Source organism: Apis mellifera, linkage group LG5 (genome assembly GCF_003254395.2).
Source record: "Apis mellifera strain DH4 linkage group LG5, Amel_HAv3.1, whole genome shotgun sequence".
NCBI classification, from domain to species: Eukaryota; Metazoa; Arthropoda; class Insecta; order Hymenoptera; family Apidae; genus Apis; species Apis mellifera.
This window is the reverse complement of record NC_037642.1, coordinates 13,154,920-13,166,978: the sequence shown is the minus strand read 5'-3', so window position 1 is coordinate 13,166,978 and position 12,059 is coordinate 13,154,920. Positions and strand designations below refer to the sequence as shown.

The 12,059-nt window shown below is 23.1% G+C and overlaps 3 protein-coding genes across 4 annotated transcripts; 1 reads left to right on the top strand and 2 right to left on the bottom strand.

Moving 5' to 3' along the window:
• Positions 1-848: 848 nt before the first annotated feature.
• Positions 849-4,050, bottom strand: LOC409141 (sugar transporter SWEET1). The gene is made up of 6 exons (XM_392667.7): positions 3,864-4,050; positions 3,341-3,418; positions 2,958-3,081; positions 2,203-2,358; positions 1,300-1,419; positions 849-1,201 (listed from the first exon to the last, which is right to left on the bottom strand). Exons 1-6 carry the CDS (start codon positions 3,938-3,940, stop codon positions 1,094-1,096), a joined length of 663 nt encoding a protein of 220 aa, XP_392667.2. The 5' UTR covers positions 3,941-4,050; the 3' UTR covers positions 849-1,093.
• A 689-nt stretch (positions 4,051-4,739) lies between these two features.
• On the top strand, positions 4,740-5,737 carry LOC552741 (26S proteasome complex subunit SEM1). The gene is made up of 4 exons (XM_625116.6): positions 4,740-4,780; positions 5,043-5,213; positions 5,306-5,402; positions 5,629-5,737. The coding sequence occupies exons 2-4, from the start codon at positions 5,129-5,131 to the stop codon at positions 5,675-5,677; spliced, it is 231 nt and encodes a 76-aa protein (XP_625119.1). The 5' UTR covers positions 4,740-4,780; positions 5,043-5,128; the 3' UTR covers positions 5,678-5,737.
• A 279-nt stretch (positions 5,738-6,016) lies between these two features.
• LOC100578893 lies at positions 6,017-9,845 on the bottom strand. Of its 2 annotated transcripts, XM_006569900.3 has the most exons (9): positions 9,528-9,841; positions 8,561-9,262; positions 8,147-8,483; positions 7,735-8,069; positions 7,446-7,671; positions 7,027-7,365; positions 6,764-6,917; positions 6,538-6,701; positions 6,017-6,453 (listed from the first exon to the last, which is right to left on the bottom strand). In XM_006569900.3, the coding sequence occupies exons 2-9, from the start codon at positions 9,199-9,201 to the stop codon at positions 6,154-6,156; spliced, it is 2,496 nt and encodes an 831-aa protein (XP_006569963.1). In that variant the 5' UTR covers positions 9,202-9,262; positions 9,528-9,841; the 3' UTR covers positions 6,017-6,153. The 2 variants fall into 2 exon arrangements, with proteins under 2 accessions (XP_006569963.1, XP_026296531.1); XM_026440746.1 differs by having other exon boundaries at positions 6,017-6,701; positions 9,528-9,845.
• Positions 9,846-12,059: the final 2,214 nt, after the last annotated feature.

Sequence of the window (12,059 nt, the reverse complement as noted above, 5' to 3'; positions counted from 1 at the left end):
CCTCATCGAAGACTATGTCAGTCATTGACAAGTATTACGTCGTTTTTGCGCGTATTAATAAGCGTGTACAATTTGCGTAATAGATTCTATTGAAAAAGAAACGCTCATTTGTTGACCGAGTAATATCACAATTCTTTCAATGTAATATCAAGATAAGATAAGATTCATATACGATAGAAATTTTGTTTGTTGTTTGTAATATTTATGCAATAAATTATTTAAAAATAGAACTTGAAAGTGAAGAATTTTTATACATGATAAAGTTATTAGGTTAGTTAAAATTTTGTTTGTACTATTAAATTATTGTAAACACAAATTTGTGCAAATTAAATAAATAATGGTAAATATAAAAGAAATGATTAGGATTTATTAGGAGTGAATTAAAAATGAATTGATTTCTTTGTAAATAATAACGTCAAGTCAATATACTTACATAAAGAGTTACCAAAATTCATAATCGTTTGAACCATTGTCATCCTATTGAATGGATCATCTTGTTTTAAATATAACATACGACTTAAATAATTGAAAGGGGAGATCTCCCCCTTTTTTTTTGCCTCGTTCACAATTGTATTATTAATATACGTATAAAGAGTAAATTTATCTTTTATTGTTTAAACTTATAGCTAAAAATAATACTTATAAATACGCTATTAAAAATATATTGTCTTTATACAATATTTAAATATAATATAAACTTGAAAAGTTTATAAATACATTTTTGTAGAGGTACAATTTAATGAAAATTCATATTTATATTGTAACTAAACTTAAAATATATATCAATATAATTTACAATATTAGAGGATTTAAAAAATACTCTTTAATTACAAATATTAAATATAAAATATCGTTTAATTTAAGAAAATCTTATTTATTTTTTTTTAAATTGTCTAGGCACAATAGTAGGCACAGTAAGTCGTGGCTAATAATGTGATATATATTGTGTAATAAAACTATTGGAATTGTTTAAACTTGTTTTAATCAGTATTCTACGTGTAGAAAAATTTTAACAGCTGAAGATAAAACGTTTGTTGAAATCTACACGCTTTTTAATATTTACATTTACTTCATAATTTTCACTTCACTTCTCTTATTCCGCTTTCTTTTGCGTGGATTCTTTGTTTTTCGATTTCGATGGGTAAATTACGAATAACGACAATTGTGCCAAAGATAAAACAAAAGCTACCGAATTCTGAAACTTTAAAAATATATAATATATTAGCGATTAATATGATGTATATTTCTTAAAATAAATAATTTATTTGAAAAAATAAAAAAAACAGATAGTTTACTTACAATAATAAAAACGTTATTAATTATTAGACCATACAATAACCACAAAAATGTGACAATAGTACCCATAAATATGATTGGAAATGGAAGAATATCCGTATTTTTTGTTTCTATAATTTTCCTCTAATAAACAAAAGAAAAAAAACAACGATTATTGCAACGATTCAAATAAATCCAATAAATGCATTTCTTAAATATCATTGCACATAAATCAATTTCAAATTAATATTTGAAAAAGCGAATTTAATTTTTCATTTTATAAATTTTCACATATTTTTTTAAAGATCAAATTCATTTAATAGTAATAAATTGTATTTATATGTTTGTACATTAACTCTAAAATTTAGAATCATGAGTTCTAAACATTGTTTTGAAATGCAATATATTTGAAATATCTATGTTAAATTAAAAGATTACGAAGAAATAATCAGTGCTTAAAAATGAATTAAACATTACACGTTATACTCAATGTCACGAAAAATATTTTTGATCAATCAGAAATTGACGTAATTCGTAAGAAAGAATAAATTTTGATAATTATATATTAATTTCAAATCTTACATATTTCATAATTGTAATTAACCTTGCAAAGAGAATCAATTCTAATTGTTTTTAAAATTTTCATTCTAACTTTGTTATTTCTATTGTTACGATTACATATTTTTCGCATGATTTGCCACGACGGTTTATAACTCTTTTTAAAACTTCTTGTCGCAACACAGAATTATTGTGCAATGATTTCAAAATTTCTCGTCGATTATTGTATAAAAAAAAAAATTAACTATTTAGCAATATATATCGATAAAATTATTTTTAAAAATTAACGTTATATTTTATTTTTATTAAATCTTTTATTTCGTTGGATTTATTTATTTTACAAAATAATATGCATAAAATTGTACTTACAAGATGTACGAGAGGAAATGCTACTAGGAGCAACAATAACACTGTCACAATCAAACCGAATCTAAATTCGATTTTCTCGGGACTTTCCACTTGTGCATATGCAAGAAAGACCATGACAAAAGTTGTTGCCTTGCCTATCAAAGCAAGTATATCTTTCTAAAAATGCGAAGACTTGATATCAAATATTTATTTAGATTCTGATGTGGTTAGAAATATTTGTCCGAAATTTCTTCGTACAACAGGAACTTTCGTTCTTCTCTAAAGATATAATTTTATCAAACTATCGATATATTTTGTTATAATTACTCGAAATTTAATAAAAATATAAATCATATATCTACCGATTTTGTCATAAATAAATTGACAAATTAAAATGTATAAATATAAAATGAATTATAATAAAAAAAATAAAAAAAATATCGATACTATATTTAAAATAATACTATAAATTAATGTATAATTATATTTCTTATACTATAGATGAATATATATGATTTTATTATTTAATATAATTATAATTTAGATTTCAAAAATTCATTGTTAAGAAATTAGAAATATTATTAATGAAACTTCTTGTTTTTACTTTAGATTTCACATTTATATTCAAACATTAAATATCTAATTTCATCTATTTTTAATTTTTTATACAAATTATTAATTAAAGATTTTAAACATGAAAAATAAAAAAAAAACACAAGAAGATCCGATGAAAGAAGCAACATCATGCAATTTGATTGAGAAATATAAATTCGTACCGTGTGTGGTGAGTAATAATAGAATACAGCCATGTATGCCATATTTGTGAGTAATCCAAAAACATTAACATTAATCATTGCAATATCTTTCAAAATCCATGCATATTGAAGCATTAAAATACACCTATACAAAATTTTTAATTTATTATAGTTCTACTTAGATAATCTATAGGTTTTTTTATATTACAGTTATAACATTTTTTCACAAGAGAAAAAAAAATACTTCAATTATGAACAAAAATATTGATATATTTAAATATTTTTACTATACAATATAACAAAACAAAACAATTAACAGAATAAATGTTTTTAAATAATTAACAATAATTAACATTATTTAGTCATTATTATGCTTTTTGTGTTACATAAAGTATTACACTTACATTCCTACACCACCCAAAAAAGGCATGGAATCAAAACCTTCGGATGAGCCTTTTTGATAAATATCCTTACATATCAATCTATAATTAAATGACATTTAAATTTAAACAATTAAATTATAATGAAATCTTCTATTATTATTTTCTATTATTTAATATTTAAAATTTATATATATAATATTTTCATTTATATTTTTTGCAACAATTTTTAAATTAAATTGCTAAAATGAAAAATATGATTTTAAATGGTTTATAAAGTTATATGTAACGAATATACTATATGACTATAATTTCATTATACAAATTTATGTATTAAATATCATATATATAGGATTAAAAACATTGTACAAGCAAGAAATCAATTATATTTATTATCACGTAAAAGGAAAAAATGCAAGTATCAAAGGACGACAATATTTCTATTGAATTATTCAAATATTTTCTATTATAAATATGTCTTGTAATAGAAATCAAATTTTATATTTTCAAAAAATATATGAATTAAATAAATATTTTTTCAACTTACGTTCCAGATAACATTTGACCCATTGTACAAATTGAGGCACATGATGCCACAAGTTCTTTATAATCCTCTAAGCCCATTGTAGATTAACAGTTATCTTTCTCTAAACTCAGTAACTACTATGAATCACTTCATCACTAGGAAACTGAATGGAGTGCAACCGGTATAAATAGGAAGATTAGGAAAAAAGATAATGATTGGTAATATTATTTCCATTTGCGACGCTAATGTGTCGCCCCACTGCGACATAAACGTACACTTTTTGCTTATCGGTATAAATTCCAATCAATTGTCAATTTTTGATAAATTAAATCAAAAGTATTTAAATATTACGTGATGATTGTGCTACGTCATATAAAAAAAGGATATAAGGAAATTTCCATTCTTTATGAAATCGAACATATTTAATCATTTTTAATATCTTATTCGCAGCTCGTGCGATTAATAAAAATTAAATTGTATAGCTTAAATTTTCAGATTAACAATTATTATTTCACACAATATTTTCATGTATAATATAATTTAATTGTACAACACTTAACACATATTTATTTTAATAATATTTTATTGAACTATAAAACAATAAATAGCATATACGTGTTATAATCAATGAGCGTGATCAACGCAATCTGGTGATTTAACAAAGATTCAATTTTTCTAGCGCTAATTTTAAATATCTATAATATAATTTAAATTCTGTTACATATATTATTTCACTAAAAATTATTTGACTATAAATAGTTAATAAAATATTAAAATATTTAATTCAAAATTAAATTTAATTTTATTTAAAAAGAATTTTCAATAAATTTAATTTACGTGATCTGAAAAAATTAATTTACGTAGAAAAAGATATTATATTTGCGTCATAAATATTGTATATCCATGATAGATAAACTTATTGTACATATCTTCAATATGTAAGTAATTTTTTTGAATCCTGAATGAATAATTAAAAGAAAACAAGATAATATTTAATAATCAAATACAAAAATAAAATGGAATAATATATACAAAAAGATTATTTTTGCATTATTAAAATTTTATGTAATTAATTATTTAATTATAAAAAATATTATATATTGCTTTGTTTTTATTTATTTTACAAGAAATTTACTATAATAATCTACAAAATATCTTTTTTTTAATTCAAAATTATCAATATTGAATATTTTATTTTAGTAATAACAAGAAAAATCTAGAAAATTCAAATACATTTTATCCCATATAACATTATTATTGTGCGATCTGTGTTAATTTATTTCACGATGTCAGAAAGTAAAAACGATAAATCAAAGATTGATTTAGGATTATTAGAAGAGGATGATGAATTTGAAGAATTTCCTGCAGAAGGTAAAATAATTCAGTATCGTGTATATTTATTATAATTCAATAAAAGTATTTTTGTAGTATTCTAACCTCAATTTGATTGAATGACTTTGTAGATTGGACTGCAGTAGATGAAGACAACGAGGATATTAGTGTCTGGGAAGATAATTGGGATGATGATGATGTAGAAGATGATTTTAATCAACAATTAAGGTAATTCGTATTGTAATATTTATAATTTTTGAAAAATGTTTTTCTAACAAATTATACATAAATAATTAAACTTCTTATTATATTAATATTTTCAATGTAATAAAAAGATTTATAATATAAATAATTTCTTTCCAATATAAATTTTTTCAAAATGTTAAGATATTTATCCTAATTTATATTAAAAAAGTATATTGAATAATTTTTCAAAATAATTTATTTGTTTCAGAGCACAATTAGAGAAACAAAAGGCTCAAAACAAAGGAAAGGAATCATAATGAAATTATAAATTATGTTATTATTCATAAATATATATTAACTTATTAAGATTTCATACACATTTAAATTTCATTTGATATATATTGATAGACTTTTTATTAATTGAGAAATATAATAATTTTTCATAAATATTTGTACAAAACTTAAACATTAAATATAAATGTACAATTTAAATGCATATAGTACCTAATATACATGAAGTATATCATACAACTCATAAGAGTCCTGTATTAATGAAAAAAATACTTGGCATCTTTAGTATAAATATATAATCAGGTACACAGTCTGTTTTGGAAAATTTTATATAATTCTACATTATATCGAGTCAACAAATTTAGTACATATGGCACATCAATTCCTTTTGACTAAAATATATCTCAATAACTAGCAATTCTAATATTTTTAACTTCAATAATAGTTTAGTAGAAAAAAGGAATTGAATTGACTGTTTTTATCGAATTAAAATAAAATGAAATTATAAAGATATTTTACTATGATTTGATCTACATGAACTTAATAACTGTGATGCTAGAACATCTAATATTTGTAAATTTAAGTCTATATTAATTTTTTTTATTTCATAAGAATCAAGTAGATACTTTAAAATATTTAAAGTATCGTCCTCACCAAATGTTAATTTTATGTCATTTGGAATTTTAATTAATAGCTCTTGTAACAGTCTTTCTTTTAATGTTAATGGTTCTTCAGAAAATTTAGTTTGTACAGTATGAAGTGATATATTACTCAATTGATCGGAAATTCGTAAAGTAACAGCCTGTGAATTAAACACAATTCGTAATTGAACATAAAAATAATTTTTTGTAATAGTAAAACAAATTAAAAATATATAAATTATTACTTGTAATATAGATTCAGTAACACTTCCAAAAAGTAATTTTATCCACCTAACAACTGTTTGTTGTTGTAAGGCATTATTACTTCCAATTCCTGTCAATAATTCACAAATAAGATCTACAGCAACACTTGTTAATATTAGATGTGAATCCAATTCGTCAATATCCTCTAAAAATAAAAATAATTTAAAATTAAACTTTTAAAACACTTAATTTTTTTATAATATTTACCTTCATAAGAACTTTTTACAATTTCCCACCAATTAGTTAATAATGCAGAATCATTAGTACTTTCCATTGAATCAACAGCTTCGTAAGCAGAATCCACACAGGAATATTCAGTTCTTTCAGTTATTAATTTTTGAAATTCTGTTGCTAAACTTTTCTATTAAAATCAAATGAAATTTTTATATAAAATCAAATTATTTATAAAGTTTATGAAATATAAATTTAATTAAATATACACAAATCTATTTAATATTAAATTTATTTACCGATTTAATATCCTCGACAAATCTCCATGGAATATCAGCTAAAGGCATTAATGTAGGTAAGGGTACATTTTCTTCCTCTTGTTCAATTTCAAAACCTGGAACGACTGTTTTTAAGGTATTAAAAACTCCACTTACTGTCTTGACCAAAAATTTATCAAATCGTGGTGCAACTATGTCCGCTTTTTTATTAGCGTTACTACTTGGACGTAGAAAATGTCGTAATTGTGGTGGACATTCGTTAGCCAAGCGCGTCGTTAAAGTTTTCAAATAGTTTTCTAATTCAAGACGACCTCCTTCTGGTAAAACCAAATTTGACATAACAGATGCTAATTCTGGAATCTATAAAATTTATATTATATAAAATATCAAAATATATTTCATAATAAATAACAAATATGTATAATAAATATTAAAATTACCTCTTGTAGACTAGTATGTAACTGAGCAAAATCGCGATATTGTCTCCTAACAGTAGCAGTTGTAGTTTCAAATAAATCAACTCCACGTTGTTCTATATCATCAAATTGAATACAATAAAGTAATTGTTGTGAACCATCAAGAGCTGTATGAAACTCTGTCCATGGAATGGATAAATTTGTAAATTGACTACCTTCATATATTACATAAGACTTTTCTTCAACATGTCTAAAAAATATGATATATATTTGATTTTTTTTATAAAAATTTAAAATTATTATTACTACTCACAAAGGTGTATTCACAGTTGATTTTTGTTGTAATACAGTTCTAAGTCTAGCAATTGTTGTAGCAAAATCTGTAGGTTCTTCATATACAGGAGATATTTTATCTTCTTCTATTTCAGAATCTACCTCTACCATACTCTGACCCCATAGACCTCTATGTTCTGTAGCTAAATTATGTAAACGTAATGTAGGTCTCCTATCATTTATAGATAATGAGGTATTTTCATGCTCAATTAAAGCTTCATTAGATGATTCAGATTTTGATTTTGGTAGTGATCGTGGAATTAGAGCTGCTGTTGCAGATGTTATACCACCTCCTAGAGCATTAGATATAGCTTTCTGAAATAATCATTTCATTAATTGAAAATAATGGTAAAAAAATAAAATAAGTAAACATCTTGCAATTATGAACATACTTTAGTCAATTGTGAATATACATTCTTTTCTTGTTTATTTTGAATTTTGACAACTTCTTTTGCCATTGGTTGTAATAAATCTGATAAATTTTGAAATAGCCAATGTGGAGAACTTATTGTTTCAATAACTATTAATAATCTTTTTGCTAAGATAGACAATAAAAGTTTACACGGTAATGAACTTGTTAATTCCCACTGTAAAAATTCTTGTGCTAAAATAGTAACCATTCGATGAAGCATATGCTCTAATACTGCTATATTACGAGAACCAGGATGTAAATATTTAAATGCTTCCTCTAAATTTGGTGCAGTTCCTTTTTCTACTCTTCGTAATGCTCTATAATATAGTTCAATCATTAGGTTAAATAATAATTTATTTCATAAATATATTATATATGAAATTATATATTATACCTGTGGTATTCTTTTAAATGTAATAAGAACACATTAGACAGCTTATGAATAAGCTTTATCTTGTCAATTAAACTGATTTTATGAAATAGCTTGGTCAATAATTTTTTTAATAGTTCTTGTGCTTCATTAGGAAATGATTTGTCATCACTGATAGATTTATACCAAACTTTAATGCATTTTAAATGTATTTCCTTCACTAAATTATGTATTTCTACCGTTCTCTTTTTTTTTCTATTGCTTGTTTCCTTCTCATTAGATATAATGGTCATTTTATCTTTCTGTTTTTTATGAGGTATTTGTATAGAATTTATATTTTTATTTACTTCATTTTCAGATTTATCATTACATTCATTTTCCTTTTTATATTCATACAATTTCAAATTATTTATAAACTTTTCATATAACCAATTATTAAGAAATTTTATATTAAGTGGACTATTAGCTTTTAATGCAAGTTGAAATAAAAAACAACTGAGCCATACTGATAATATTATAATAAAAATAGCCCATAAAATAGAAACATATATTGGTAATGGTGTGAGACCTGCCCATTCTTGTATAATTAAAGATAACAATGCACATAATATACTTAAAACCAACAATATCTGGTTCAACCAGCTCATTGGTATAACTTTTTCCATTGTAAAAATAATATAAGAATATTACTTTTAACATTACATTTTGTGCTAATATAATATAAATCTGTAAAATAAATATTTTCATTATTTTATAAATTACAAATATCAAAATTGTGTCATAAAAATGTTATAAATTTTATATTAATATAAATATTGATAACATGGAAAAATTTACTTGATAAATCCTTTTAATGAAAAAGCATTTTATCTCATATAAAATTGCATCTAATAAAATTCATATTTTCATAATTTTTTAGAATTCATATACACTTTTTTTTAAAATTTTACTTATCTAAATCAATATTTTAATAATTATTTATAAAACTTACCTATATCTCTAAAATATTACTTGTATTGACATATTGACATATTTTATACTGTAAGTTCGACATTTTTTATTCTCTGTCGAATTGGATCATCAAATTCTTTTGCGAACATTAATTGTTTCATATATACACATTAATAATCACAAAATATTAACTAATAAGCTTTGAATTTATATGCACCTGAATTTTTATAAACATTTTATTTTCTTTTTTACCAAATGACAAAACATAGATTACATTTAAAAAAGAATGACTATCTCTTTGTCACCGCGTGATTATCTTTGCTTTACTACAATATATAGACAGTAATAATCATTGTATCTATCTAAAGCATAAACAATATTTCATACAAGATATGTCAAAATATATATAAATATATTTATCACATAAAAAAAGATATATAAGTACTTGATATTATGATTATGAGATTAATTGCTTTTCGTTTTTTATTGATAAAGAAACATGATATATTTATATACATATATGTATAAGAATAACTGCTTATAATGATATGATGATGCAAACAAATATAAAGATAGAAAATATAAAAATATAAGTTGATATGATTCTTCTATAATGATTATGATTCTTCAATTTTTAACTTATTTCTATTTTTATTATTTATCTATATATGGTTTGTATTTATACGTTCACAAGACGAGTCCAATATTTGATTAATTTTACTATCTTTTTTGCAGCTGCTATTGATTACAAATTATATTATTATTCATCTTTATGTCGTATATTTTTATTTAAATAACTTTTAAATTGTAATTAATTAAATCTGTCTCTTTCTTTTAATTTTTTCTTTAATTGTTAACGAAATACATTTTTTCAATAAGTTATTATATAATATTTAAAATTATTAAAAATTATTAAAAATTTTTGATTAGCGTCATCTCGCGTTTGGACATCCAAAGCTCCGATTTATTATTAGGATAGTAGAACGTACAAGAAAGTTATTCCAAGTTATAACTAAGAAAAATAACTTTTTCTCATGATGTCATACAAATCTTTTTGCATATTATATTAATAACAAGTCGAACTTTCGAATAATCAAACGCAAGATGGCATTGATCTTAAAAACGTTTTTGGTAATTGCCTCCTTTATCGGAGTGTCACAGATATCATTTCAAAATATTATTTCTAAAAGAGATGGCGTTGATGGTTAATTCTTATTTTATTTTATTCTAGTTTTGAGAAGTGTTTCTCATATTTAAAAGATGGTGCTGACTATGAATTCTTATTCTATATTTATCCTTCTTCCATTATTTTTTGCATATGTGTTATGTATTTCATTTACGGCATTTAGATGAATTGAAGATGGCGTTGATTCCACAATTTCTAATGTTTCTATTCTTCTCACCCTATTTACTTTCTTTATTTATGTTTGCTATTGGTACATTGATAACAAAATATAGAATATTAATTAAATACATTTAAAAATTTTTTTTTTCATTTCAAACTATTTTACTCTAAAAGACATATTATTTATACAATGACTTTAAAATGTACATTTTAAGACGATGACAAAAAAAAGTATCTGATATACGATGTTGGTATTTTGAATTAACATATTCAATAAGAAAAAAAAAACATAATTTACGTATATCTACGTTATAGAAAGAAATATTATAAGAAATCGAAATAATTCCATGATGAATGCAATATCAGTGAATATAATTGATAATTAAATTAAAGAATAAGCATCATATCATATATAATATTATCATCTAGAAATCTTACTTATCATATGATAATAAATTTATCTGTTCTTTCAAAAGTTGAATAATTAATAAATTCGAAAAAATTAATCTCTTGTATATTATAAAAAATATGACAAAGAGTAACTAGAAATTTTTCATTCGAATTAAAAATAGGATAATAATTAATTAAATTATATAAAAATAGCAATGATTCGGGAATTATTAAATCGTAAATATTCGCTGGGTAAGCAAAACAATTTATCTCCTAGCATTAATATTTTCAGCGTATATCCAAAGAGAGATAAAGTGTGATAAACTTATCCTATTGCACGTCTACCCCATGCAGATGCACGCATGCATGCATATACGCGTCCTAAAGAGTGCAGGCGCTAATTTTAGTCGGTGAAGTGTCAGAATAAGCGTAAGTCACCCGGGGTCCTTGTAAGGCTAGGAGGTAATCCCGGGGACCCTCGGCATGCACTGTTCGATAGTATCCATGTACCCAGCTACCGGCAACTCTATTTTTGCTATTTCTTTATTTGTCTCGCAATTTTATCATTCGTCTCGAATTACAGATTTTTCTTTGAAGAAAAGTCTGTCGTTTCAGAATTCAAAAGGTATATATCGAAAATGCTATGTCATAAAGGGACAAATCTATCTCGGTTTTTAAATATGATTACCGTTTGAAATTTCTTTGGAAATGAATTATTTAGATGAACGAAATCAAGATGCAAAATATATATCTGATATAATGTAATGATAAGCGAAGTTTAATTTTGCGAATATTAATAAAATAAATCTTAGGAAAGAACAGATCAATTTAATTATT